At 35.5% G+C, this 27,819-nt stretch overlaps 1 protein-coding gene across 4 annotated transcripts in view; it reads right to left on the bottom strand.

The window, feature by feature from the left end:
* LOC114053891 (chromodomain-helicase-DNA-binding protein 7) overlaps positions 1–27,819 on the bottom strand; it is a 245,912-nt gene that overhangs the window by 57,100 nt on the left and 160,993 nt on the right. For all 4 annotated transcript variants that reach the window (XM_027877001.1, XM_027877003.1, XM_027877004.1 and 1 more), the window contains exons 7-12: positions 18,567–18,622; positions 13,730–13,844; positions 9,363–9,446; positions 5,601–5,738; positions 5,391–5,512; positions 4,799–5,042 (exon numbers count right to left, since the gene is read on the bottom strand). In XM_027877001.1, the coding sequence (XP_027732802.1) occupies positions 4,799–5,042; positions 5,391–5,512; positions 5,601–5,738; positions 9,363–9,446; positions 13,730–13,844; positions 18,567–18,622 (759 nt within the window). The remainder of the gene's footprint in view (positions 1–4,798; positions 5,043–5,390; positions 5,513–5,600; positions 5,739–9,362; positions 9,447–13,729; positions 13,845–18,566; positions 18,623–27,819) is intronic.

Here is a 27,819-nt window from a genome sequence, read left to right as displayed (position 1 = left end):
GGAAACATGTTTTGCATGATTTCACATATATAAATGTCATTTTGTTAGCCTTCTCATTGGATGAGAGAGGGAGGTGAGGGAAGGAGAGAATTTGGAATTCAAAATTTAAAAAGAATGTTTAAATAAGTAACAATCTAAAAAAGACTATCTTGTTTTATCTCTGAACAGAAAAGTGTTGGTCGCACACAGACCGTGTTGTCAGTTGGGACTCAAAACCATGTCGTCTGACTCCAAATTCAGGTTTCTTTCCACTACGCCATGTGTTAAACATTAAGTTTTTGTACACAAAGAATAAACTAAAATTTAGCTACATTTAAGATGAAAATCAATATTCCATAGAAATGACAGTAGAACAGAGGGGTAGTACAGGAGTAACAAGGATTTAGCTTTCCTTGCTCTCCTTATTATCACGTCTTGCCTCAGCAGACAACTATAGCCTTCCCCAAAAACTTAGGGCAACATACTGAGAAAGAGGTGAAGTTGATAAGATTTAGACAGTAGCTTGCAGAGCAGATAGAAGATGAAAAAGGAAACAGGCAAGTCATTCTTTCATTGCTTCCTCATATGCAAGAATTAGCCCACCTGCTTCCATTTTCCCTGTCTATACTATGAGATCCTTTCTAATTCTAAGACGCTATATTGTTTCACTGCTGAACAAAAAAGTCTTAGTCTTACATAGACCCTTTCAAAGAATAAAAAGTTCTTGTCTTTGGACTACCTAGCTCCTTCTCCCTCATATACTTTTTTTTTTCATTTAGACCAAGTATAGAAAGACAAAGTCATGTGAAAGTAGTAGGATCTTAGATTTAGTTCTTTAAGGGATCTCAGAGATCACCTAGTACAATTCCTGTCTTTCACAGAGGAGGAAATCAAGACCCAGTGAAGTTTTATTACCTGCGCAAGGACACACAGTTAGTTGTTATCAAATTCAAGCAGCTGTGGTAAAGATGTGGACCTGTCTATGTTGTATTTTCTTTTAATCTGGCATTGTCACTTATTAGTGTAAAGAATTCACAGTATGGAAATTTCATGGAATGAAAGAGATCAGAAATTCAGCTGTAACAATCTTAGAAAGTTGCGTGGGGCACTGAAAGTCTCAGTGACCCTCTATAGCCCCACAGCCAGTATATACAGAGGTACAATATGAACAAAATTGCCACTTATTCCAAGCCTGGCAACCCAGCTACTATACAAACACCCCACCAAGTCTGTCTAGGAAGATAGTGTAAGACATATCTTATCACCTATCAGTATACCCTAACATTTATTATGAAACACTTTCATGATGATTTGCTTTTTAACAGATTTTAAACTTTTATAGAAAACTATAGCTTTTCCAATCTTTTGTTTTTAAAGCAAAGTGGCAGCCTAGTTTTGGGTCCTGTTTTCTTATCGGTTATATAAAGGGAGGAAAGCAGCATGTAAGAAGATTCACACTAAACTGTTGAGCTGAAAAGATTGCCTATTGAGCTGCCTAATGTTGGGCTGTTTCTCATTAAAAAAAAAAAAAAAACCCAAAATCAGTTAAATTTTCTTAAGACTGGATTTTTAAATAATAAGAAAATTTATAAAGTAATAGACACAAAGATAAGAGTTACTTTTTTTATTTAACTCTTTCATTTCAAGGTTCTTTTAAACAAAATTTCTCTGCTTATTAATAAAAAAAAAGCTACTTCCAAATAACTTCTAATCTAAAACTACTTCTATAGTCCATTATTCTCCTTCCTTTTAACATACAATGCCTTGCCAGCAATACCCTGCCTGTTCATACTGTTATGTATACATCCTTTTGGAAAGGAATTCAGTACTACATATAATTTTGTGGAATTTGTACATCTTATTAGCTTTTACTTCAAGTAATAAATTATCATCTTTCTATTCCCAATTAAGTTTCTTTTTTTCATTTAGTGTTCCCTTAGGCATGCAAAACTAAAGTAATCACTATAATAAAATATATTTACTATTTAACAGGCAACCTCACTAAGAACAATTCTCTGATAATCAGGGTGACAAATGCACTAAAATAGGGAGAAGGGATGGGAGGAAAAAATATAAAAAGGGAAAGAAAAGAAGGTGAAAAGAAGAATAGAGGAAGAGAAGAGAGGATAGAGGGAAGAAAGGAGGGTTCTGAGTTAGAAGGGACTATCTAATCCAATTTATCCTGAACAGGATATCCCTTTTACAACAAATCAGATAAGTAATAAATTATTAAGCTTTTGCTGAGAGACCTTCAGTGAGAGGAAACTCACTACCTCCTAGGGCAACCCATTCCACTTTGATGTAGTTATAATAGTGATAAAGTTTTCCCTTATATTGAACCTAATTTCCTCTTTAAAATCAACACTCAGGAGCAGCTAAGTGGCACAGTGAATAGAGCTCTGGCCTTGGAGTCAGGAGGACTTGAGTTCAAATCCAACCTCAGAAACTTAACACTTATTAGCTTCTTGACCCTGGGCAAGTCACTTAACCCTGATTGCCTCACCAAAAAAAAAAAACCCAAACAAACAGACAAACAAACAAACAAACAAACAAAAAAAACCCCAACACCCATAGGTCCTAATTCTGCCATCCAGGGATGAAAACAACAGACCTAATCCCTTCTCTTCCACTGGTTAGTTTTTCAAACACTTAAAGACAACTACCATGCTATTTCACTTACCCTAGAAACTCTTCTCTTCTCAGGGCTAACCTTTCCTACCTTCCTTCAAGTGGTCCTTACGTGACATTTACTTGAAGCTGTTTGCCATTCTGGTTGGCCTCCCCTGAATGATTTCCAGCTTATCAACTTCTTTCCTAAAATTATCCTGTGCTCCAGATGTGGTCTGACCAGGGCAGGGAACAGAAAAATTATTCTATTCCTAGTCCTGGACACTATGATGTCAAAAATCATATTAGCTTTTTTGTTTCCCATGCTAAACTCACACTGATCTTGCAGTCCATTAAAAACCCACCTCTTTTTCAGAGGAGCTGCATTTTAGCTACACCTCAGACACCTTGTACTTCTGAAGTTGATTTTTTTTAAACCCAAATACAACTGGATGTATTCCTCCCCTTACATTTCATCTAACATGATCATAGATTAAGAGCCAGAAGGGACCTTCTCATTGTTGTTGCTGTTGTTCAGTCATGTTGAACTCTTTATGACCTTATGGATAATAGCATACCAGGCCCTTCTATCCTCCAGTATCTCTCAAAGACTGTCCAAGTTCATGTTCATTGTTTTCATCTCATCCTCTGCTGTTAACCTTTTCCTTTTGCTTCAATCTTTCCCAACATCAGGGTCTTTTCCAATGAGTTTCATCTTCTCATTACGTGGCCAAAGTATTTAAACTTCGGCTTCAAAATCTGACCTTCAAGTGAATAGCCTGAATTAATGTCTTTAAGTACTGACTGATTTGATTTCCTTGCTGTCCAAAAGACTCTCTAAAATCTTCTCCAGAACCACAATTTGATTCTGTGGAGCTCAGCTTTCCTTATAGTCCAATTCTCACAGACATACATTGTTACTGGAAAAATCATAGCTTTGACTCTATGGACCTATATGACAAGGTAATGTCTCTGCTTTTTAGAATGATGCCCAGATTTGCCATAGGACCAAGGATCCAAGCATCTTTTAATTTCATGGCTACAATAGCCATCTCTGATGATCTTTGAATCCAAGACATGAAAATCTGACACTGCTTCCATGTCTTCTCCCTCTATTTGCCAGGAAGTGATGGGACCAGTTGCCCAGATCTTAGTTTTTGGGGTTCTTTTTGTTTGTTTTTGTTTTTTATGTTAAGCTTGAAGCCAGCTTTTACACTCTCCTCTTTCACCCTCATCAAGAGGCTTCTTAATTCCTTTTCATGTTCTGCCACCAGAGCAAAGGGATCTTAGAAGCCATCTAGCCCAATTCCTTCATTTTACAGATGAAGAAAATGAGGCCCATTTAGGCCCATGGTCACAAAGGTACTAAGTGTAAGAAGTAGAATTTGAACTCAGGTTCTCTGACTACAGAGCCATGGCTCTTTTCACTGTACCACACTGCCTCCTCAGTCCAATATTCTAGCCTGTCCATATATTTTTGGATGGCTATCACATTAGTGATGCCTTCCAACTTTGTGTTATCTACAAATTTGACAACTGTGCCATGTAGGCTATATTCTAAATCACAAATAAAAATGTTCAACAGTGCAAAGCTGAGAATGGATCCCTCAGACCCTCCACTAGAGAACTCCTTCCAAACTGACCTGGAAGGAAGGATGGGGAAGGGGAAAAAGGAAAAAAGATATTATAGGATTATAAGTCAAAATCTAGAAAGGATCTCAGAAGTCAGCTGACTGAACAGCCTCATTTTACAGATGAAGAAACTGAGGTCCAGAGAGGCGAAGTGATTTTCTCAAGTTTACACAGGTAATAATCATCAGTAGTGGGATCTGAACCCAGATTTCTGAAGCTGATTTTTCTAGGAGGAAATAAAGAGGTAGAGGGAGATAGAAGAAAGAAGAAAGGAGAAAGAAAGGGAAAGGAAAGGGGAATAAACAGCAGGATGGAAGAGAAATGGAAACTTTTTTTGTCCCTAATTTATTGATATACAGGTTTCTCTGGTATTTAAATATGATTTTGCTGTAAGAAGGAAGGGGGAAATAGAATTGTGTTTCTATGACAGGAAAATACAACAAAATAATGAAATTGTGAAAGTAATTTAAAGCAAATTCTTCAGCCCAACAGAATCTATGCCATCCCAAGTCAGTAAGGCCAAAGTTTAATTTTTGAGACTGTATGCATGTACAAGAGGAAAGAAGGCATACAACTTTACCTGTGGATCTTTGAAGTACATTTCATACAACTGAATGGTCCGGCGACTAGCTTGACTCCCATGGTACACAACCACATTCAACTCTGTCCAGGTACGGAATTCCCTTTCCCAGTTGGGGATTGTGGACAATGGGGCAATTACTAGGAAAGGGCCATGTATTCCTTTCAAATATATCTCATAGAGAAATGTAATGGACTGGATAGTTTTTCCCAAACCCATCTCATCTGCTAAAATGCAGTTTCGCCTGGGGGAACAAAAAAAAAAATTTAATAGGTATACATTCTTGCTGTCCTTTCAAAATACATAAATGACTATAATGTTAAATGCATGACTACATGGACATTGGCTTACATGTCCTCTTCGATTTTTAATAAAATTAAGTTTCACCAAAATATCTCCAAGAAATAAAAAAAATTCTAATAAATAACACATTAGTATATGTATCTTTGAATATTAGGCACTGGTTTTCTATTTAATTTCTTAAATTAAATTTCTTAAATTCTAAAGATTTTTTAAAATAGAAATTATTTTAAATAAAACACAGGAGAAGCTAGTTTAAGAAAAAAGGGAAAAGAAAGAAGCCTCTACTTACGTGTTGTACCAATTGAAAAGTAGCCAGTTTACTCCCTCCAACTGGTATTCCCTGAGTTTGTTATTGTTTTTATATTCCCTGGAACTCTCTGATTTCTTCCAATCATCAGCAGGAGGTCGCTCCTATTTTAAACACACCAAATCCCATTAGTGGTTTTTCAAAGACCACACTACTTTGCTACAAAATCCTCTATTTTGAGTCAATTCTTACCACACGTTCCGTTTCTGGCTCTCGGGACATCAGTTTCTCAAATTCTTCAATTTTAGCTTGGTCTATATCCTGCTTCAGCTCCCAAGTGCTGTCTTCATATGGAAGTGAACACCACTTCACCAGATAATGGGTCACAGGCTTTGTGATTAATAGTTTAAATAAGTCAGAATTAGATTAATTGTTTTAAATCTGGAAAAAAATCTGCTGCTTTATAATCTACATATGCTACTCATTTCTAGAAATACTATGATAACCAAGTTTGAAAAAGTAGTTAAAATATTTCATAATACTCTCTCACATCAGAAAGAACCAAATATCATCCTCTAAGACAATATGAAGTGAAACCAAATGCCATATTAAGTATTTTGTTATACTATTCATTTCAGTCCTTACTTAGGTCACAGCTATTTATGTATAATATAGTGCCAGAGAAAAAAATATTCATGCTAGCAAGTCTAATAATTATTTTTTTCTCTCCCTAAATAGAAAATGTTTGATTACACAAAGATTGAAAATGTAGTTTTCACTCTCACACCTTGATAAAATCCTGTCTATACAGATGCTATACACCTTCACAAAATTCTCTTTCCCCTTTTGGAAAAGTCACAAGTGGAAATTCAAATGAACATTTGATCTTAATGCTAAACATATGCATATATTTTATTAAGCAAATATGGAAAAGACCTCTAATTTCTTGATCTGGGGAGGAAGATGTAGTGGTAGTGGTGGTAGTACTGATGCAATGGGAACAGTGATAGATCATAAGTTAGATGACTTGGGTTCAAATCCAGGCTCTGCTACTTAATTACTACTTATATGACCTTGGATAAATCACTTAACCTCTAGACCTCAGTATGCTTATCTATAAAATGAGGAAGTTGAACTAGATGAATTCTAAGGCCCTTTTGAGTTCTAAATTTTCGTTTCTACATCTATGAATCTCTGCCAAAAGGAAACCATTCTTAACTAAGTAGATTAGGCTTCAGCTTTACTTGAAGTACATCAAGAGATGAAGTAATTTTCTCACGGTCACAAATCTAGTAGCATAAGCAGGGTAGGTCTTCCTAATGCCAACCCCAACACCATCCACCACATCACACTGTCTGTACATGTGTTTTATTGATATTATTAAACTACACTTTTTAAAAATAAAACAGATATATGTCTTAGTTTATCAAGACAGTTGATTTTTACATCCCATCTCCCCACACACATACATATATAAATGAGAGAGTGAGGGTAGAGGAAGAGAAAAGGAAGGGAAGAAAAGGAGAGTGGGAGCAGGAGGAGGAGACAGGGGAGGAGGGAGAGAAGGGGGAAAGGAAGGAGAGGTATGTTAGGGAATGAAAGGAAAAGGAAGGGAAAGGGAAGGATGCTAGGGAAAAAGAAGGAATACAAGGGGAAGGGAAAAAGGGAAATGGAAGAGGCAGGAAGAAGGGAGAGAAGGAAAAGATGGAAGGGAAGAAAGGAAAAGGGAAGGATGCTAAGAAGAAATATAAGGGGAAGGGGAAAGAGGGGAATGGAGGAGGTGAGAAGGCAGTAGGAAGGGAGGGAAAGAAAAGATAGAGGGGGAGAGAGGAGAGAAAAGGAAAGGAGAGGAGAAGAAAAGAGGAGAAGGTGAGGGTTTGAGGATTTGTGAAATGGTTTGAGAAAAAAGGAAGGAGAAGAGTCTGAAGAAAGAAGAGTAGTGAAGGGAACAAATGAGAGGGAAGGTAAAAGGGAAGGAGATGGGGCAGGGGAGAAGAGGAAAGAAGAGTGAGAATTATAGTCTTAGAGCCAGAAGGGACCGTAAAAGTTATCTACTTCAACTTCCTCACTTTACAGGCAAAGAACCTGAAGCTTAGCAAGGTAAAGTAATTTGGACACGGTCATAGGCAGTAACTGCTAAAGCTAAGATTTGAATTTGGCCTTTGACTCCAAGTTGAGGACACTTCTGCAACTGTATCATACTGCCTTTTTAAGAGGAAAGTGTGCTTACATGCTCTCTGTCCCTCTTTTTCTCTGCCTCTCTATCACTCTCTCTCCTTCCTCTCTCTCTGCCTGTCTCCCCCACCTCTTTCGAAAAGTCCCTATATCTCTATCTATCTATAGAGAGAGAGAGAGAGATAATAGATGCTGAAGTCAGACCACTTAGATTCAAGTCCAAGCTCTGCCACTTAATTGCTATTTGTATAGTCTTGGATAAGAGAACGAATTTAAAATAAGCGAGAATTTCTAGTTCTGAGCTCTGCAAGAACTGAAGCAAATCATTAAGTGTAAGTCATTCATCTATGGAATTTCCTTCCTCTTTCCTCCCAAGAAAAACCTAGTTTGTTGACCTTCATGTCCTGGTACAGATTCTCAAACTTCTGAACATGATGCCAAGACATTCCAGCTATTTGGTAATATAGTCTATGAGGCCTCTAAATTGATATTTTGCTAGTTTGTATCTCCATCTTTGTACAAGTGCTCAGAAACAGGTTAGTACACTTAAGGAAAACTGGAAAAGATATTACCACGATAACTTTCAAACACTGGCTAAGGATCATGCTGACAGTTGCCATCTGATCCAAAGTTTTGATATGAAATACAAGCAAAATATAAGAAGCAAAAAAGGGATGATTGCTGGCACATTCCAATGCCCAGAACAGCAAAAGACCAGCTCGCATTCATTGATCTTTTCCTCACTAAAAAAAAAACAATTCTTTACATTTAGATAGAGTTCTGCAAAGGTAAACACGTAGCAAGGTGGCAGTGCTCTAATTGATGTTTTGTGTAAATCAGTATCCCATATTATCCACTGTGGACCAAAATTGAATTTAGTTGATGAATTAAGGATCTCTAATACCAAATGTCATTAAAATCTGGTGAGGCTAAGCAGTAGTACTAGAGCTATTGTGAGAAAAGTACTTTGTAAACCTTAAACCACTACTGAAATGTGAATTGTTATTGTTGTCATTATTATCATTAAGGATGAATAAATAGATAACCAAAATGAAGTTAATAGGAGCCCTACTGATGTATTTATATGAATTTCACCAAGTTCTTCTTCAATGAACACATTTAGCAGCTTGGCTTCATATAAAAGAATTATTTTATAAACATATAAATATAAAAATTATTTTAAAAATATTTATTTTATAAAACATTTTATAAACTAAATATATTATAAAGTAACATATAATGGTGGGTGTGTGTAGGTAACACTGAATATATTTGGTTTTAAGTTGTTACGCATTATTAGAGGTCATCATACCATAAATCCAGAAATAAACTTGAAATTTGGGTTAAGTATGTTAAAAATAGCTCCTATGTATATAGTACACTAATTTTTATAAAGCACTTACCTCACAACAATACTGTGAAGTAGGTAATGCAAATATAATTATCTCCACTTTAGAAATGAAGAAATTAAGGCTCTAAGATGTTAAGTGACTTGCTTGTGGTCGCATAACTAGTAAGTGTTAGAGACAGCATTCAAACCCAAATATAACAAAGTCCAATTCTCTTTCTACTATGTTATATTGCTTATTATAGTCTAGATCTCTCTGTCTTTCCTTTTCTCTCTGTCAACAATTTATTTGATTAGTGCACTAACTATAAAAAGAATAATAATTTATTACTCTTGGGGGAAGCATGAAATGCCTTTTTATGTTGATATACCATATTTTGTACCCAAACTTACAAGCTGTCAAAATCGTATTTTAAACAATCAACATACAAACTCAGCTAAAACTAAGCCCCAGCTACTTTTTAATGTTATTTCACTCTGTCTTCTTTTACCTCTCCATTATCATCTGTGCTTCGTGCAAAATCCAGTATCCGATCAACTTCTACATAATCTGGATTAAAAAGTTCATCTTCAATCTATAAAAACAATAACAAAATTCACTTTATTTTCAATATTATACTCTTCATCAGGCAATAATATTTTGGTTCATGGCGAAACAAAATTTATATTTTGCAAACTTCAATATGTTAATTGAAAAGCTACAATTCAGCAAGATCATTCCCCGTGAGGAAATCAGACTTCTCAGACTTTGTTAACCGGGCCTCTTAATTACTGTGTGAAACCTTTTACTGTGAGAAAATGTTTAAGAATATTTTAAATGAAGTGTGAAATTACAATTCACTAATGAGCAATCCAAAAGGCTTATAGCATGCAATGCATTTAACATTCTTGAAACTACAGCTTGCAATAAAGAAATTAGAGCCATGTACACTAAGTGATATCAGATTATCATAACTACTGCATTTGTCTATCTGCTTTAAAAGTACCATTTACAAAATATTATTTAAAAACTGAAAGCACTAAAATTCTATTTGCTGTTTCATAATTTTTACATACAAAGAGCTCATCATTTGTTCCTTCTTCTTTACTGATCAATCTTGATATTCCACTTATAAAAAATTTCTTCTCATTGCTCTAAATTCTTTTTGTGATCTGTCTATATCGATACTGTGTAGGAGCAAGGCATTAAGAAAAAGAATAATGAAATGGATTTTAAGTTTTGGCTAACATCCTAAAACTTTCTTTTTAAAAAAATACTACTAAGCAGGTAATTATTTGCTAAGTTATTAAATATAAAGAAAGAGCAACTTTAAAAAGAAGAGTGCTTATGTTACTCTTTTGAGACAAAACATATTAGTTATTAAAGTTTTGGCCAGAAAACAAATAACACATTTAATTAAAATTGTCACTTTTATGCATGCTTATAGATAATCAGGCACATGCTGCCATAATTTATTATGATTTCTCCAAGAATTTTTAAACATGTTACAAACCATTGATCTTTGATCCTTAGACTTTGATATGTCAGCTGAAAAGATAGTTTCATGGTTAACAAAAATGGAATTCTATTACATAAGGCCAAGGTTAAGTCAGGAGGTTTGAGGAGTGTGTGTTTGTGTGTATGTGTGTGTGTGTGTGTGTGTATCCCTGTTTTGGTACTTTTCACTACAAATCAAGGATAAATAAGCAAAACTGTAATGTTTTATCTAAACTACTTTAAGGTTTTACAAGGAGAGTTTTATGTCAAAGACAAGGGTTCGGTAAAATGTTTAGCTTATTTAAAATGCAAATGTTTTATTTGATTTATTAAAAAGGGAGAGGTGATGAAGTGAAGCAGATAAAGAAACCTCACTTCAGATCTAGAAAGACCTATATTCAAGCTCCACCTCTGACACAAATCATTTAACTTTTTAGCACCCAAGGATGCTCTCTAACAAGTTACAGAGAAGGTATTGATCACAGTGGAGTGTCCTCACTTAGGAGTTCCCTACAACATTGAAATTACAGCTCCAGTTCCTTACTCAAAATATGTGCATTACTAGACAGCTCCTGGATTCGTGTGCAATATATAAATGCAATATTTATCACTGAAACCAAAATATTTATAGAGCAGGATTAGAGAGGTATTCCCTTTGTAATAACCTCTTCTTGAATCTAAAAATTACATACATACTACATTGAAATATTTTCTTATATCCAATTTCATCAAGTAGACAAACCTAATAGACAAAAACATCCTGCTATAAAAAACTAAAATTAAAATATAAGGTCTTCTATTCAGGGGTTCTTGAGGTGTGCACATTTGTTTTTAAAAAATATTTTGACAACTGTATCTCAATATAAATACATACTTCTCTTTTGTAATCCTGTATATGTTATCTCATGCATTTTAGAACATCTTGAGAAGAGGTGCAGAGGTTTCTCCAGATATCCAAAGAAGTCTATGATGCAAAAAGGTTTAAGAACCTCGACTCTATGTGGTCTTTATAGTTATAAACTGCAACACTTGCAACTTACTCACTGTATCAAGGTGTAAAGAAGAACTTTGTATAAACAAAGGGAATCAACTGCTATAAACATAGTTATAAATGAAAATTAAAGTCCAGTGGGGGAACCATGTAGAATGAAGGATGATTGACAGTAATCAAGTTCTTTTTTTAAAATTTTAACAAATATTTGAGAAGACTTCCATTTTCAGTAGAGGTGTGACTTGTTCTGATTATTAAGTATTTTTCATCAAGACAGTGTTAAAAATTTCCATTTGCCAGGTGGAAGCGATTCATCTACTACTGATGACATGTATTTTGAAAAACATACATTCAGTGATGTGCCTTGATACAATTCAAAGTTACCATAGTCTTAGAAATTAGAATTTTAGACCCTGAAGGTGTCAAATAGACACCGATAGATCAAATTTGACTCCTTGATTTTACAGATCAGGAAAATGAAGCTCAATAAAGGTGTTACCTTCCTAAGGCCATATAGTTAGCTGATAGCAAAAATTCCTTAAGATACTATACTCCAGTTTCCCTACTCTAAGACTAGATAGACAGCAGAGCAAAATGTGGCTTGGCCGCACTTAGAGCTATGGTCAGGACCAGATGTAGGACTATGCATACACCACTATTGCTATTTCCTAACTTTCTCATCTCCATTGACAAAGTTGGCGCTTTTGTTGCCTGGAACTCTTCTACCTACTATAATTTTCAACCTCTGATGAAGGCTCTAAAATTAAACCTGATTTTTCCACTTTCCCATTGCCGTAAATATCATATATTGTTTGGACCTCATGAAAAACAGCATCAAACAAAAAGCTTTATGAGATTCCCCTAGAAATCACTCTTGTTGAGACTGAGTCAACTTAAAGATTCAAACATAAGTAAAGTAATTCCATGAACCTGAAAAAATGGCTGGTAAAAGGTAAACAGGTCACTATCAATAAATCAAAGGCTAATCTATCAACATGTTTCTTGGTGAAGATTAAAATAAATCGACTCAATTTCCTACCCAAAATAAGACCTGAATCTAAGACATCTCCAAAGGCCTTGTGATGGAAAATGCTATCCACATCCAAAGAAAGAACAATGGAGTTTGAATGCAGATCAAAGCATACTATTTGCTACTTTTTTTTCCTTCTGTTGAGTTTTTTTCCTCTTTCTGGTGGTTCCTCCTATTGGTTCTAACTCTTATTTACAACATCACTAATGTGAAAATATGTTTAATAGGAATATGTGTGTATATATATAGCCTATATCAGATTGTGCGCCGTTTTGGGAAGGGTGGTGGGGAGGAAGGGGGAGAAAAATTTTAAACTCAAAAGCATATGGAAGTGATTGTTGATAAATCAAAATAAATTAATAAAAAAAAACAAGACCTGAAATCTGTCAGACAGGACTTATAGAAAATAAAAGGATTCTAGACGAACCTAAAACGTCCTCTAGGTTGCTGATCTTTCAAAAAAATTTTCTAAGTAAAATATTGAGAATGATTACTGAATTGAATTGACTGAGTATTTCTATCCCTCAAAATAAGTTATTTGTTAATGGAATGATAATTTTATATGCAATTTCACAACCCTCTAGATCTTTTTCTAACTTGCTACATAGTGAGGATCTGGGTAAATCAGCAAGTCTAATTTTTCATTTGGTAAGATCTCTTCTCGTATGTTATTTGTGGCTCTAAGTGAAATTAAATTGGTGATCAAAAGCCTTGAGTCCCAAATGGGCACTAAGCCAAATCACAGAAAATGTCAGGCATTTTTCTAGCATAATTGGCTACTGTGGAGGGGGACCCAGTATTGCTTTTGAATGCAGACTCCCTTTTCTGTCCTAGGTATTATGGTCCCTCTCATGTCACAAATAACTCAGAATAAGGAGGCATATAACATCTATATGATAGGACATAATTTCTAAAAGTGTCACTACCTTTTTGCAAATATATAGTATTTGAAATACAATATAGGAAAAACCCAGTACACATCCTCCAAATCAGCGTTTTGGATTGTAAAATTCTAAAATTCACATTTTTGTCTATGTAGATTTTCTTATGTTTTCTACATTTTAGTAGAGTTTTGTGTATTAGCCTTTTTGCCTGATTAAGTGGTTTTAATCAGAATATCACAATTATTTCCCCAGAAGATTGTAAGAAAAGACTAGTATCTTTTAGAACAAGCAATAGAAAAAGTGAAAAAAATTCCTGTTTACAGATTTTTTAGCTATAACCAATTAGGAGTATGCAAGGAACAGCAATAAATGAGGCAAACCAACTTCTCCCAATAATTTAAGTGAACTTAAATTCTAAATTTAGCACATTAACACAGTAATAAAGCCTTTAAAAAAATTAACTTCATGTTTCCTACCTCTGAAAGGAATTTGTTCTGGCCCTGCTTTGCCTTAAATCGTTTAATCTTTTGTTGAATTCTCTTGTCTTTGTCCAGGTCTTCTATGGATGCCCACTGACAGTGAAGGTAAGAGCTAAAAGAATAAAATAATAATCCTTGAAAAACAAACAATATTCTCCAACTTGTCCTTTATCTCTTGAATTAAACAAACTAAATAAACCATTAACAGTTATAGCACTGTACTTCCTCCCTCTACTACTCCAAAAAATGACATTGGTCAATGTTCAAGGAATAACAACAAACACAAGGAAAACAAAGATGAAAGGTAGTCACTAATGACCAAAGCTTGGTGAGTAGAATTAATTTCCTCTTCTCTGACACATGGAAGAGAGAAGTGGAATCTCTTTTACAAGGGCCAAATTCTTCTTAAGTTATATTTTTGGAATATAACTTTGGAATACAACATTGCCATGGGAGCTGAAAGGTACATGTATAATGATATTTTTCTGTGAAAGACATTCCTTTATTATATAAATTCAGTTTTGCTTTTAAAAAATCATAAACTCTATGAAGCAAAAATGTCTGGGCTTATCCCTGCTGGACAAAAATGACTTCATGCACCACCTTCTCTTTGACCCAGCCCAGTTAAAGGCAAGCAGAGCTTACCCTAGGCAAAAGGGGGAAGTCTGAAATTTTGTCTTCTACCCCCAGCCTCCCCTTCTTTTCACCCCATCCCTCAAGGAAAGATTTGACAATCAATCATTCATACTTGTTGATCGACTGATCATACTTGAACTGAAACTCATTTATACTAAAGTGTTGCCTCATCCAGGCATTTACTTTTATTTTGAATTGTGAAATGAAAGGCTCTTCTTCTACTTAAAGGAGTTTTAAGTATGATGACAAGATGGGGAGATCAGAAGGGGCCTTAAAATCATACTAGGTCTACTCGATTAATTTGAAAGGTAAGCTTTTCTCATTTTATGACAATGTTACCCCACCCCACCATTTTAAAGGGTGAGGCAAGATACCAGTGGTGATCACAGAAAGCACCCGATTTTCCTACAACGGAAGATAAAACAGCCTCTGGAAATTGCTAGAATATACTTCAAGAGGTGGCTTTGGAGGTAAGGATGGGTGGAAGAGGATGGCCTGTGTTCCCTTTGTCACCTGCTTTTTCTAGGACTCCAACCAGTCTTTTTTTTTAAGCATGGGTCTCTGCCTGCTGAAAGGCTCCCTCCTTCAGATTCAACTCTACCTGAGCATAAATGTGTGAGTCTTCTCTTCTCCCTTCCCTAATCACAACTCATAACCTGCACTCCACTCTCTGCCCACATTTTACATTTCCTAGAACATGTCCTTAAGACTGCTAGGACATATCTACTTCTGGTGATTAAGTTTCTAACAAAGAAGCTCTGTCCCTGAGACATACACTCTTGGTCAACAGAAGTAACACTATAATTAAAGGTCAGTTGTGGTACAGCCATCCTTTAGAACTGGAAACAGGCACATTTACAAAGACTTTCAGTTCCAGTTTGGAGGCAGTGCCTAGAATGTTGCAATGAAAATAGAGACAGATACTTATGAAAATGTATCTGGCCTCAGTTCACTCCCTATAAACCAGGATGAAATTCCCAGTCATTTAGTTGGTGACTTTATATTTTAAGTCCTGATAATAACCAACTTCAGAAAGAAAGAACAGGAAAGCTGAATCAGAGTTGATGATTAAAGCTGTGCTACTTCATCATAATACATAATTAGAGGGAGGGAAAGAGGCATGCATGAATTCAAGATTAAGATTAGACATAAAGAGAATGAGATTAACAAAATGTCTGAAATAGTACTGACAGTTTGCAAAGTCTAAATATTATATATTCATATCACATGGAAATTCCAACAGAAGGGGTGGGGGAGGACTCTGACCTCTTTCTGGTAATGAAGTTTTCTTTACCATTTTGCCATCAAATTTTGTCCTTTCCCTTTAAATTGCATAAAACACACTACAATGAAATTATTTTTGGAAGCTTCTACGTTTATATAGCTACACGAAATTTATTTGGTTATCTGATAATATAGATGGAAAAAAAACCCCACAGGAATGATTTGTCATCATTCCATTCAGAGTCTGTAAGTGAATTAGTAGAACTATTTAAAGCTCTGTCTTTGTCTTCTTCATAGGCTAGATAAGTCTCTTATTCAAATTGAGCCATTCCATGTCAATATAGTCAAGCTATCCTGCAGTGTCCTTTCCCAGCAATCAATATCTAGGCCCTGTGTTTGGGTTTGCTATGTCCAAGTGTTACTTCCACTTACTTCGTTGCCTTCAAGATCAATAAATTGATTATATTCTTAAGACCCACCATAGTATTTCTTGATGTTTTTATTTGGCAATATGAGATTTTGCTGATGAACTCGGTAGAAGTATTAATTACTCTTTTTGTTCATAAAATGTTCTTGAAGTTTCTACTGTCTGTAAATTGCTAGGTAGTGATGATTCCCAGTGCATCTGTCAGTCCAACTCTTGTAGGTTGGACAGAAGCATGACTAAAAAAAACTCCAGATTTACTTGCAACATCACAGCCAAATAAGTGTTCCCCAGATTCCTTGATATTATATTCAAGCTCCTTCTGCTTGTTTAAAAACAAGCTTTTCTTCTATATTGTCAATGAATATTGTCCTTGTGATGTTTCCTTGAATTTACAACCCAAATCTTCTAATTGCTAATCTGTAGCACTAATATGGCTCTACAAAGTAATCCCAATTTCTTTATGTTTTATTGTTGACTCTTCTATTACAGTCATCAACTCCTAAAGAAATTTTAATTAAATTAAAATAGTTTCTCCTGAACATCAAAGAAGTACTGAAATAGAAATGCTTCTAAAGGTTAGGAATGCTATCTTAATATCAGTTTCCGTGGTTCTTGCTGCATGTTCTTGAAAGATTTATACAGAATAAACTGAACAAGATGAAATATATATTTTCCCATTAAAATAAAGGAATCTTAGAACTGAAAAATCTTAGAGATCACCTTATCTAACCTCATTACTTTAAAGATAAGTTCATTGAGTGGCTTGCCTAAAGAGATAGTGGCATGTCTAGGACCAGAACCCAAGTTTTTTAACCCTGTTCCACATTCATGCCTTCCTTGTTGATATAAAATGATCTGAGAAACCATGAAGGCTAATCAAATAACCTCACAGTTGGAAGACTCCAGAGAGCATCTAGTGCAACCTATACCTGGGCAGAGATTGCTTTTACAACATCATAAGTGATCAATGAGCAAACAGGAACTTAAGTTTCTCTTGTCATGCCCTTTCTAATTCTGGACAACTGTTATTTGATAGGCAGGTTTTTATTTTTCCCTTACATTGATACCAAAACTACCTCTCTATAACTTCTACACATTGCTTCTAGTTCTGCTACCAAGGGCAAGGAAGATCAAGCCTAATTCTTTTTCTACAGGACTGCCTTTCACATACTTGAAGACAGCTACCATGTCCCCTTGTAAGGCTTCTCTTACCATGTTACAAACATCTCCAGTTCCCAACCTCCCCCCCCTTTTTTTTTGCATGGCATGGTCTCCAATCCCATTACCATTCTGTTAGCTCTTCCCTCTACTTTAATGTCAATTACTAAATGTGGCACAGAACTGAATCCAATACTCTAGATGTGGTCTGACAAGGTAGAGGCACAGTAAAATGATCACTTCTCTTGTTCTGGGCACAGTGATGACTTCAAAAATTGCATTAGCTTTTGAGTTGCCACATCACATTGCTGATCCATATTAAGCTTTCAATACATGAAAACATCAATCTCCTTCATAGGAATTGTTGTCTATCTCATATTTGTGAAGTTGATTCCTTAAAAATGCAAATTAATGTCCTTACATCTATTAAATTTCATCTTATTACGTTTGAGTCATAATTCTAGCCTGTTGAGAATTTTTTAGATCCTAACTCTACCATCCAATTTGATAATACCAGGTTATAACATTATAGAAAAATCTTCAGTGCTTAAAAGACTAATGTAGTTACTAGTAGTCATAATCTAATACATTTATTAAGATATTTACACTGTCTTCTTCACTAACATTATCAGGTCATGATAAAGTTTTCTAATGTTTTCCCAAACTTAGTGTAGTGTTCTAACTAAACTGCCAAAAATTGCACTGAAATTATCTGTGGCTACCCACGTCCAGATAAATTAATCTTGGCCAAAGTGATCTCTTTGTAGAATTTAACTAAGTACAGAGAACAACCAGTTCTTTCAGCTGTTGCCTTGAATCAGCATTTCTACATTTTCTCATAGAAAGCAAAAATGACAGTATTTTTTAATCAGATTAGCATAACATTATTTTTGTTTCCTACTCATCCCCTACAGAATTTTGCCCAAATTAGTAGCTATAAAAGTTGTTCCATTTTATTCAATACCTCCAATGATATAATTCCTTTTGTATATCTTTCATTAACACTGAAGTTCATTTGTAAAGTCTATCTTTCAAATGCTTATTAGTGAGGTTGGTGAGAAATTGTAGTACAGAGTTTCTTTCATTCATTTTTACTAAAGCTGACTTTTTTCCTATAAATTCCTCTTGTTTATTGGGCAAGGAAATTAGCAAACATTCACTATACACCAATTAGAGACTTTTCAAAGAAAACAATTCATAAGAAATGTTTAAAAAATCTCATGTTTTGCTTCACACAGAAGTTTAAGTCACCAAAGAATTATTATTAGTCAAATACAAATAAATGTATGTGATCAATAGTCAAAACATCATTTTTATAAAATGATTGAGATTTTCAAGTATGCTTTCCAAAAATAACTGCCCCCACCCCCAGAATCACAATTTACTTACAAGTTTTTGTATTTCACATAGAATTCCTCTATTTCCACCTCCTCTCCAGACTCCTTCTGCAACAAAAGAAATTTTCAGCAATATGCTTAAAATCATCCACTGGGACATTCAGGAGCTTAATTATTCCCTCCCACCAAAGCATAGAATGTGTGCACTTTTCAGAGATAAAAGTATGTTGTAGCTCAGTAGAGGGCTAGTAAGATGGAATGCCTGTATGTGTAAAGTGTTTGCTACAACAGCTTACCCTCTGCTTACTCTAACTTCTAAGACATGAATCATTTTAACTCCTCCCTAACCACATGCAGCTTCATTCACAACAACCTGACCCCAAATCTGGCTGTCTGCCAAACCCACAGCGTTAAGTAGACGCCAAGTGTACCATTTTCTCAGGGAGTAGCCAATTAGCAACTGCACTCCTGAATGCCATATGTATTATTTTTGGCTGGCTCATGGCAACCTTACATTGTGGGTTTTGTAATGTTTTAAAATAGTTTAAAGCAAGTTTAGCCCTCCATGTAGTTAATAATTCTAAACAAAAAACCATATAAAACTAAAGCCTGTTTTTGTGCTTTAATTTTAGTGCATCGCTATGCATGGCTTTAGTTTTACTCAATGGTACAATTAAATTCTCTCCAACAAGATGTCACACATACATAGCAGCCAAATTAAATTAACACCCAGAATACTGCATTCAAGTAAGGCTGACTTTGTGATATATACCATTAAAAACAAGGTTATTTGAACTTAAGACTGTGTGTAACATCTCTTATTCCAGGGTACTACATTGTATTTATGGAAGATAACAATCCTTTGTCTCAACCTTTGAGGTTCTCCCCTACCCCTGCAACTTGGTTTCAGTGTTAAACAGATTAAGACGTGTTCACTTTCTTTTAGAAGGGTTGATGAGATAGAATATGGACATAAACAGTATTTACAGATATTTAGGAATTATTTCTATATTATATTACAAGGATGGTCAAACTATCCCTTAAGGGGAACATGTGGCTTTTGGGTAGCTGTACAGTTACTTGTGAAGAAAATAAATCCAAGTACAAACAAAGTGGAGACCACAAAGAAGTCTGAAAGCTCCTACCAATTAGAGAATAAGTTACAGAATCTACTCAGAAAAACTCATCTCTCCTCAAACTCTGTGAACTTCTAATCATCAGTTATTGTGATCAAAACTATCCAATTGCTGCAGACATATAGTTGGAGTTTGTAATTGCTCACTTGCATGAAACACTGGTAGATATCTGACCAAGAAGGGAATGGAGTGTGCGTCCACAGTATGGTCAACAACTATTTGTGAGCCCGTGGGAGGGTGAATGACTACCAGAATGGCCAGTCTAGAAAATGTCACAGTGTTATTACAGTGTCCTACACCCATGATGAAGGCTGTATTCTACCATGGATGTAAAAGGAGGCAGGTCATCTTTGTTCCACACTGTTAATCTCTGCTGAAACAAAAAGAAATCTGTTCCCTGCATACTTGGTGACCCAGCAGAACGAACTTAGAATTTTGGAAATAAAAGTAAAATCATATCCATTTGGATAATTTCTCCAAAACCCATTTCACTTTTCATCTCCCCCATCCCTCTTCTGCTGTGTCCTGTGCTTTAACATTTATTCATTTATATAGTTCCAATCTAAAACTGGAAAAGCCAGTTGGAAGTCATCTTACTGGAAGAAAGGAAACAGCATTTATTAAACATCCACTATGCACTGTGCTAAGTGCTCTACAAAGTAACCTTGTGTGATAGGTGCTGTTATTATCCCCATTAGAGGTTAAGTGTCTTGCCCAGGGTCACAAAGCTAGTAAATGTCTAAGGCTTGATTTGAACTCAGGTCTTCCTGACACCAAGGCCAATGCTCTGTCCACTATGCCACCTGGCTGCCTTTTAGATCCCTCAAAATATGTCGCAAAGTTTAAATAAGTTACTTGAAGTTAGATTTCCTTCCTTTGAATTTCTTTTATAATGTCTCCTACTGTCTTCTCCAATCATTTAGGATTTATTTGCAACTACTATATGCCAAGCAGAGTGTTCTTACCTTCCCAGAAGTGCTGTTGAGTGGAGCTCAGAGAAAATTTCCCACAAAATCCCTAGATCTATGATTCGATGAACACATGACTACCATTTCCTAACTTTGTCATCAGTATTTATTTTCCTACCCCCACTGGCTACTGTATTTTGGATCTTGCTGCTGAATGATCTACGTGAAGCACCAGAGTCCTAAAATGCTTAAAAAGTATGGCTACATCTCACAGAGAAGGACTTTAGCTCTATTTTAAGCAGCATCTGCAGCTGACGCAATTATCTCAAAGGCCAGGACACCTGATCTCATTTGATCTTCATAAATAACCTATAGTTAAACACCACATAAGATCCGTTAGGACAGGCACTGCTTTTGCCTTTGTATTTAACATAGCATCTTGTACAATATAGGTATTTAATAAATGTGAGTTGAATTAAATTCTGAGAGAGGGAATGGTGAGCATTATCCTCATTTTATAGAGCAGGAAAGGAGCTCAGAGAAATGATATGACTTACCCAGAGTCACATTGCTAGAATAGGCAGATCTGGGATATAAACCAATGTCACCTCATTCCAAGTCTAGCGCTCTCTCTACCAAAGCTATCCACACAGCTCAAAGAAAGCATTTTATGTTATAAGTGTTTCCAATTAATACTTAGAAAAAGTCCAGAACATCTCCTGTGCAAGTGACTGAAATTCCAAAACACAAGAACTACTAAAAATTATGTTATTAAATAGTTACTATGTATGTTTGAGGTAATCTCTATCAACAAAAAAAAAAAATAAGCATTCTAAGGTATTATTTCTGGTAACAAGTCTACTCACTTTCATTAGCAAGCTGATGCTTATATTGTTAGCACAAAAATGGATACTCTATACTGATGCTCTGATGCTCAGTTTATTAAGGGGCACTTTGAGAACCACATATTTTACATTCAAATTGAAAAGTTCCAAACATAGTAAGGCAAATTGTCCTTATTATTGAAACTACCCAGGGAAACAAATCAACCCCTTTTGATACTAAAAATCCTAAAACACAGCCAAAAATCCATTAGCCTTTCTTAAGCACTTAACTTATTACTAAGTTAGAGAATCACAAAGGAGGAAATAAAATGCATATATTGTAAAACAATAAAACTAGTACTGGAATGATTCTTTTAAAAAAACTATCTTTCTACAACTGATTTTATATTATTCCCCTCATATATTCTACATTCCAGTCAAACTGGACTATTTGCTAGTCCTCACATGGTGTATTCCATCCCCCATTTTCACAATTCTGAAAGGTCCCTCCATGCCTGCAATGCTCCCCCTCATCACCTTCACTTCTTGGAACCCTTAGATACATTCAAGGTTCAGCTCAAAGCCTTTCCTGATCCCCTTTTCCCTCTCCCTCAAACTCCAGAAACTATTTTTTATGTATTTTACATTGACTTATCTGTACATATCTTATTTTTATTCAGTAGAACCCAAGCCACCTGTTTGACTGCAGGGAGTGCTTTCATTTTTTTCTTTATAGAACCAGAGCCTAGCACAGCATATGGTAAAGAGTAGGTGCTTAATAAGTACTACTGAAGTGAATTGCTGAATAACACAAATTTATGATTAAAGAGGCACTAAAGCTTTAACCCTTCAGAAAATTCATTGCCAAATATATGGAAATATTTTTAACTGTGTGAGGAAATAAGAATACTAGTAGGGATGTTAATGCAAAAAGAATTAAGTCTTTCCCCTTATGACAGATTATTTGAATATCATAATTATTACTGGATTCAGTTAAAATATCTTAAAAATGACAAAAGGATAAGATCTTGCTTAAAAGAAAATCTCTATTAAGCTTACAGATATTAATAGGAAATATGGACAGTTAACACTAAAAAGGAAGATAATTCTATTCTGATATAAAGTGAATTTAAGTCATTATTTCCACCCCTTAAGCCCAAAGAAGAGGTCTTGGCAAAATTCATATGATGAACTAAACTTGGAAAAATTAATTCACCAAAAGCCCTTTACACTCATATAAAGGAGTCCACTTTAGTCACAAGAACCAAACATATCCCTTGTGCTAATGCTTATGTGAACCGATTTGGTTTCACAAGTGTCATCACTACTTGAGTCATCCCTGATTAGCATGTTGTATAATCCTTTATATTTAACTTTTGCCCATGGTTTGAGAAGTTCTGGCTAAGGTATTGCACAAAAGAAAAATAAAACATGACCCCTGACCTCTATGATCTCCTATCATTGTATTAATAAAGATATAGTACTGTTCTCCTTACTACAACGTAGTATTACCTGCTATAGTTGCAGGAATGTGACTAGCAGAAAATGAAACTTCTTAAAGGTTTTAATTGACTTCTTAAACAGCAGTTATCCATAGTAAGAGAAAAAACAATAGTACCAATAATTAAAATATACACAGGTTTCAAATGTTACTTTAACATGAAGTTGCAATCCTCTCCTCCAGCAAACCAAACTAAAACTGTTCATAAAAACTATTTATTCATTCAACAGAGGGATAGCTAGGTGGTCAATCGGATAGGGTGCCAGATTAAAGTCAGGAAGACTCATACTCTTTAGTTCAAATCTGGCCTCATGTACTTACTGTCTGTGTGACCCTGGGCAAGTCATTTAACCCTGTTTGCCTCAGTTCCCTCATCTGTAAAATGAGCTGGAGAAGGAAATGACAAACCACTCCAGTACCAAAACCAAGAAAACCTCAAATAAGGGCATGAAGAGTTGGACACAACTGAAACAACTGAACAACAACAGCAAAATATTTAAGAGAGCTCATGTCTACTGTGTATAGAGTAATGTATTAGACACTGGGGAGAAGCAATGTTTTAAAAAGACAATTTCTGCCCTCATAAAGTTTAAAGTCCAATAGTAAGACACACCAGCTAACTATATTATATAATACTACACTATAAGTGCAGCAAAGTGCTGCTAAAAATAAATGTAATGGTGGATCTGAGGGGAAGGGTTTTTTTTAATTGACCTTTTTTATAAAAATCAAGAAAAAAGTCATAGAAGAGATTGCATTCTAGTTCAATTGTAAAGGACAGATGTTCTAGCCAAACCAGATTTCTCTGTCTTCCACACATGTCATTTCAATTCCTCTCTTTCTCTGCTTTTGCACTGGCCTTCCTCACCCCGCTCCCCATTCCTTGTCCAGAATGCAGTTTCTCATCATCATAGATCTCTCAAAGACACAACTCAAGTACCACTTTCTACATGAAGTCCTTCCTGATTACCAACTGACAGGACCCTCCCTGTCTGACATTTATTTAGCTATCTTATATTTATTTGTATTTGTGTTTGTTACATGTATTCTCTACATGTACACACACACACACACACACACACACACACACACACACACACACATTTTCTCCCCCAATAGAATGTAAACTCCTTGAGAGTAGGGATTGTTTCATTCATTATATTTTTTATCCCCAGCACCAAGCATAGTGCCTGGCATATAGTAGGCATCTGACAAATGCTTGCTAATTGATTTGGCCTCAACAGATGAAGATTGGGATGGCATTGCTAGCATAGTGTGATCAAAAGTACTGAGACAGAAGATCACAGTTATGTGTTCATGAGGTAGGGAGGATATCAGTTTGGCTGGGATATAAAGTACATTGAGGGAATAAGATGAGATTGTGCTGGTAAAGTAGACTGATACCAGGTTATAGAGAGCTTCAAATGGCAGGCAGCAGAATGTGAATATGACCTAGTAGGCACTAGGGAGCTACAAAGATTTGAGCATAAGAGTAATATGACCAAATTTATACCCCCCCCAAAAAAAGTAATTCAGGAACTATTATAAGGGACAAATTGGAAAGGAGAAAAGGGACAAGAAGAATTATTAGGAGGCTACTTCAATCATCAAGGTGAATGGAAATGATGCCCTGGATTAGAGTGATGGCAGGAGGAACAGAAGGGAAGGAAAAGATAGGAGAGTTGTTGCAGAGGTGTAACTGATAGGATCTAATCATTAATTATGTGAGGTGAAGGAAAAGTCAAAGATAAGACCAAAGTTATAATCATAAGAGATTCAATGATTAAGAATACCACAGAGAGAAATACTGAAGTTAGAAGGAAGAACAGGTTTGGGGAAAAGATATTCTCAGTGTTAGACTATTGAGTAGGAGGCATCAATGAGCATGAATGCCCTTTAAGCAATTGGAGATGTGATTCCAGAGTGCAGATGAGTTATGAGTGCACAGGAATGGTTAGAGTCATGAGAATGAATGTTAACCAAAAAGTAAACTAAAAGAGTGAGAAAGAGGAGAAGGAAAGAAGACTTTTGGGCAAAATCCAGATATTAAGAGGTAAAAACAGATTAAAAGAAGTCAGAATGGGAGGCAGGGATAGTTAAAGGGCCAGAAGAAGAAACAATAGAGTATTGAAAGCTAGGTGGTATAACGGATGGAGTGCTGGATTCAGGAGTCAATAAGACCTGAATACCAAACCTGCCTCAGACACTTATTAGCTGTGTGACCTTGGTAAGTTATATAACCACTCTGTGTCTTAGTTGCTTCATCTGTAAATTAAAGGTGTTGAACCTGATGGCTTCTAAAATCCTTTCTGGTTATAGATCTATGATTCTATGAAAATGGTGTCTCTGAAGTCAGAGTAGTGGTCAACAGAATTTAAATTATTCTTAAAGCTATGAATCAATATCACTATTTTAGAAAGCAATATGGAATTATGTAAATAAAGTGACTAAAATATCCACTCTTTGATCCAGAGATTCCATTTCCAAGATTATACCCCCAAGAAGATCACTGATAAGAAGTCCCTCCCACACACCAAAATATTTTTAGCAATCCTTTTTTTTTTGTTAACAAAGAATTAGCAACAAAGTGCATGCCCATCTAATGGGGAATGGCTAAACAAACTGAGATACATGCATGTAATGGAATATTGCAGTTCTATTAGAAATGACAAACATGATGAAAATAGAGTAACATGAAAAAATTTACATGATGTGAGACAGAGTGAAACTAAGCAGAGTCAATACACAATATTCACAATGATGACAACATAAATGGAAAAATACTACCACAAAAATAAAGTCAATGTTGCAAAATTACAAAGAACAAGCTTGGTTTTAAAGAAGAAATGTAAGATACCTCCAACACCACTCCTTTCCAGAGTGGTGGTATGGCACATGGCATACATTTTCAGGCTTTTTTGATGTATTGATGAGGTTTGCTGGTCTGTTTTTTTTCTTTAAAAATACTGTTATACAAAATGGCTCTCTGGGAGGGGAAGGGGAAGGAATAATGGGAAAAAATTGGTGATATAAAAAGAAAACATATGAATAAAACTCACAAAGATAAAAAAATTAACTTAATAGTAATTTTCAATATCTTCTCATTGCCCTCCAAATATATCATAAAGGATAAGGAATGAAAAGAAAAAAAGGAGAAAAGAACACTAGATTTGATAGTTAATACTTAAATTATTGATGACTTTTAGCAGAGCAGTTTCATTCAAATGGTGGGGGCACACCAGATTATAAGCTGAGAATGAGAAGTGAAGGTATTGGGTGTAGACTGTAAGACTTTCAACACTAAAGGAAAGGTCATTAGATAGACTAAATATTTCAGTAGGAACTTTTTGTCTTTAGGATTTGAGAGCGCTGAGTATATCTGTAAGGCAAAATGGTGAGAGACTGAAGATGCATGATGAAGAAGCAATATTTATTGGAGCTAGGTCCTTGTGGAGGCATGAGTGAATGGAATCAAAGGCACATACAGGGATGAACTTTTGGAAGAAGTAGAAGTATCTTTTCTAATACAGGAAAAGAAAAGTATCTCATGATTTGAAGATGAGGGAGCCCCCTGCCAAAATAACCTCAAAGAGGGAAAAGGAAAGGAAGTTTGGAATAGTCACAGTGCAGAATGAAATAGGGAATCAATAGGCATTGAGTCAATAGGTCTACCAAGCTTCAGCAAGAGCCCAGCTGAGGTTATAGAGTAGATAAAATCACCTTCACACAGATTTCTCCAGGGATGTCCTGGAGCAGAAGAGAAATCAAATGCCAGACATTCCACAGGGATGAGGATTTGCAGGTAAGGAAACATAGAAAGCCAGGAAAGCAAGAGAACCTAGCATTAGTGAGCAGAAAGAACTGTCTTTTAGTAACAGAATTTGTAACCTAATAGCAATTTCTAGTCTTCTCCAAATATAATCAGATGACAAGTCATTTTACTAAGGGTATGCTGTCATTCTCAGCACAGTGACAGATACTATAAGGTATAGAAGTTGTATGAAATAGTTCCTGTCAACAAGGAGCTTACACACTAGTTAGAATGCAATGATCTCATCATTCACTCATAAAGCATCTATTGACTGCCTGTATATGAGGGGCTGTGTGAATAGCAATGGAAGATAAAAGAATAAATAACAACTTATCCCTGCCAAACTCAGCTTACATTTTAGAAGGGATTACTTACTTAAAGTTCTCAGCACCTCATTCTTATGCTCTTATTTCCCCCCATGGAAACAAGGAGACCTGAACTCAAGTCCCATCTGTGAATCTATTACTTGTATGCCTCTGGGCTTAATCTCTCAGTATTCTAAGCAATTCTCTACAACTATGTTGTAGACAAAGTGTTGACCTGCACTGGTAGATGGATTTTCCTCATCTGGAAGTTCCCTCATACCAATAAAATCACAAATCCAGGGCCTTTCTGAATCTCTATTTGGTGTGTACTCTTTGGACTGCTCTGTCTCATAGGCATTAAATAATATTTCTATTCTATATTCCTTTAAGTTAGAGCCCATTGGGGGGAAACTAGGTAGGAAGAAAAATTCTGAATTTGGAATCAGAGTACCAGATCTGAATCATAGTTTTGTCATTTACTATGTGGCAAATCACTTAACTTAATTTCTTTGGAATTCAACTTCCTCCTTTAAAAATTTGAGAGGATGACCTACAAAGTCCTTTCCTGCCAGCTCTAAATTATTGATCCATTTGCTACCATCTTAGTCCAGGCCTTTATAACCCTCACCCAGATTACTGCAAAAGTTTCCTAACTGGTGTCCCTGCCTCAGGTCTCTCACCACTCCAGTCCATCCTATATATTGCTTTCAAAGTAAATTTTCTTAAGGGTAGGTCTGATTATGCAACTCCTCTACTCAATCAACTGCAGTGGCTCTCCAGTGCCTCTAATATAAAAGTCTTTGTTTAGCTTATAAAGTCC

This window comes from Vombatus ursinus, unplaced genomic scaffold (genome assembly GCF_900497805.2).
Source record: "Vombatus ursinus unplaced genomic scaffold, bare-nosed wombat genome assembly UNPS02014812.1, whole genome shotgun sequence".
Lineage (NCBI taxonomy): Eukaryota > Metazoa > Chordata > Mammalia > Diprotodontia > Vombatidae > Vombatus > Vombatus ursinus.
The sequence above is the reverse complement of the archived record's forward strand: the minus strand, read 5'-3'. Positions and strand labels throughout refer to the sequence as shown.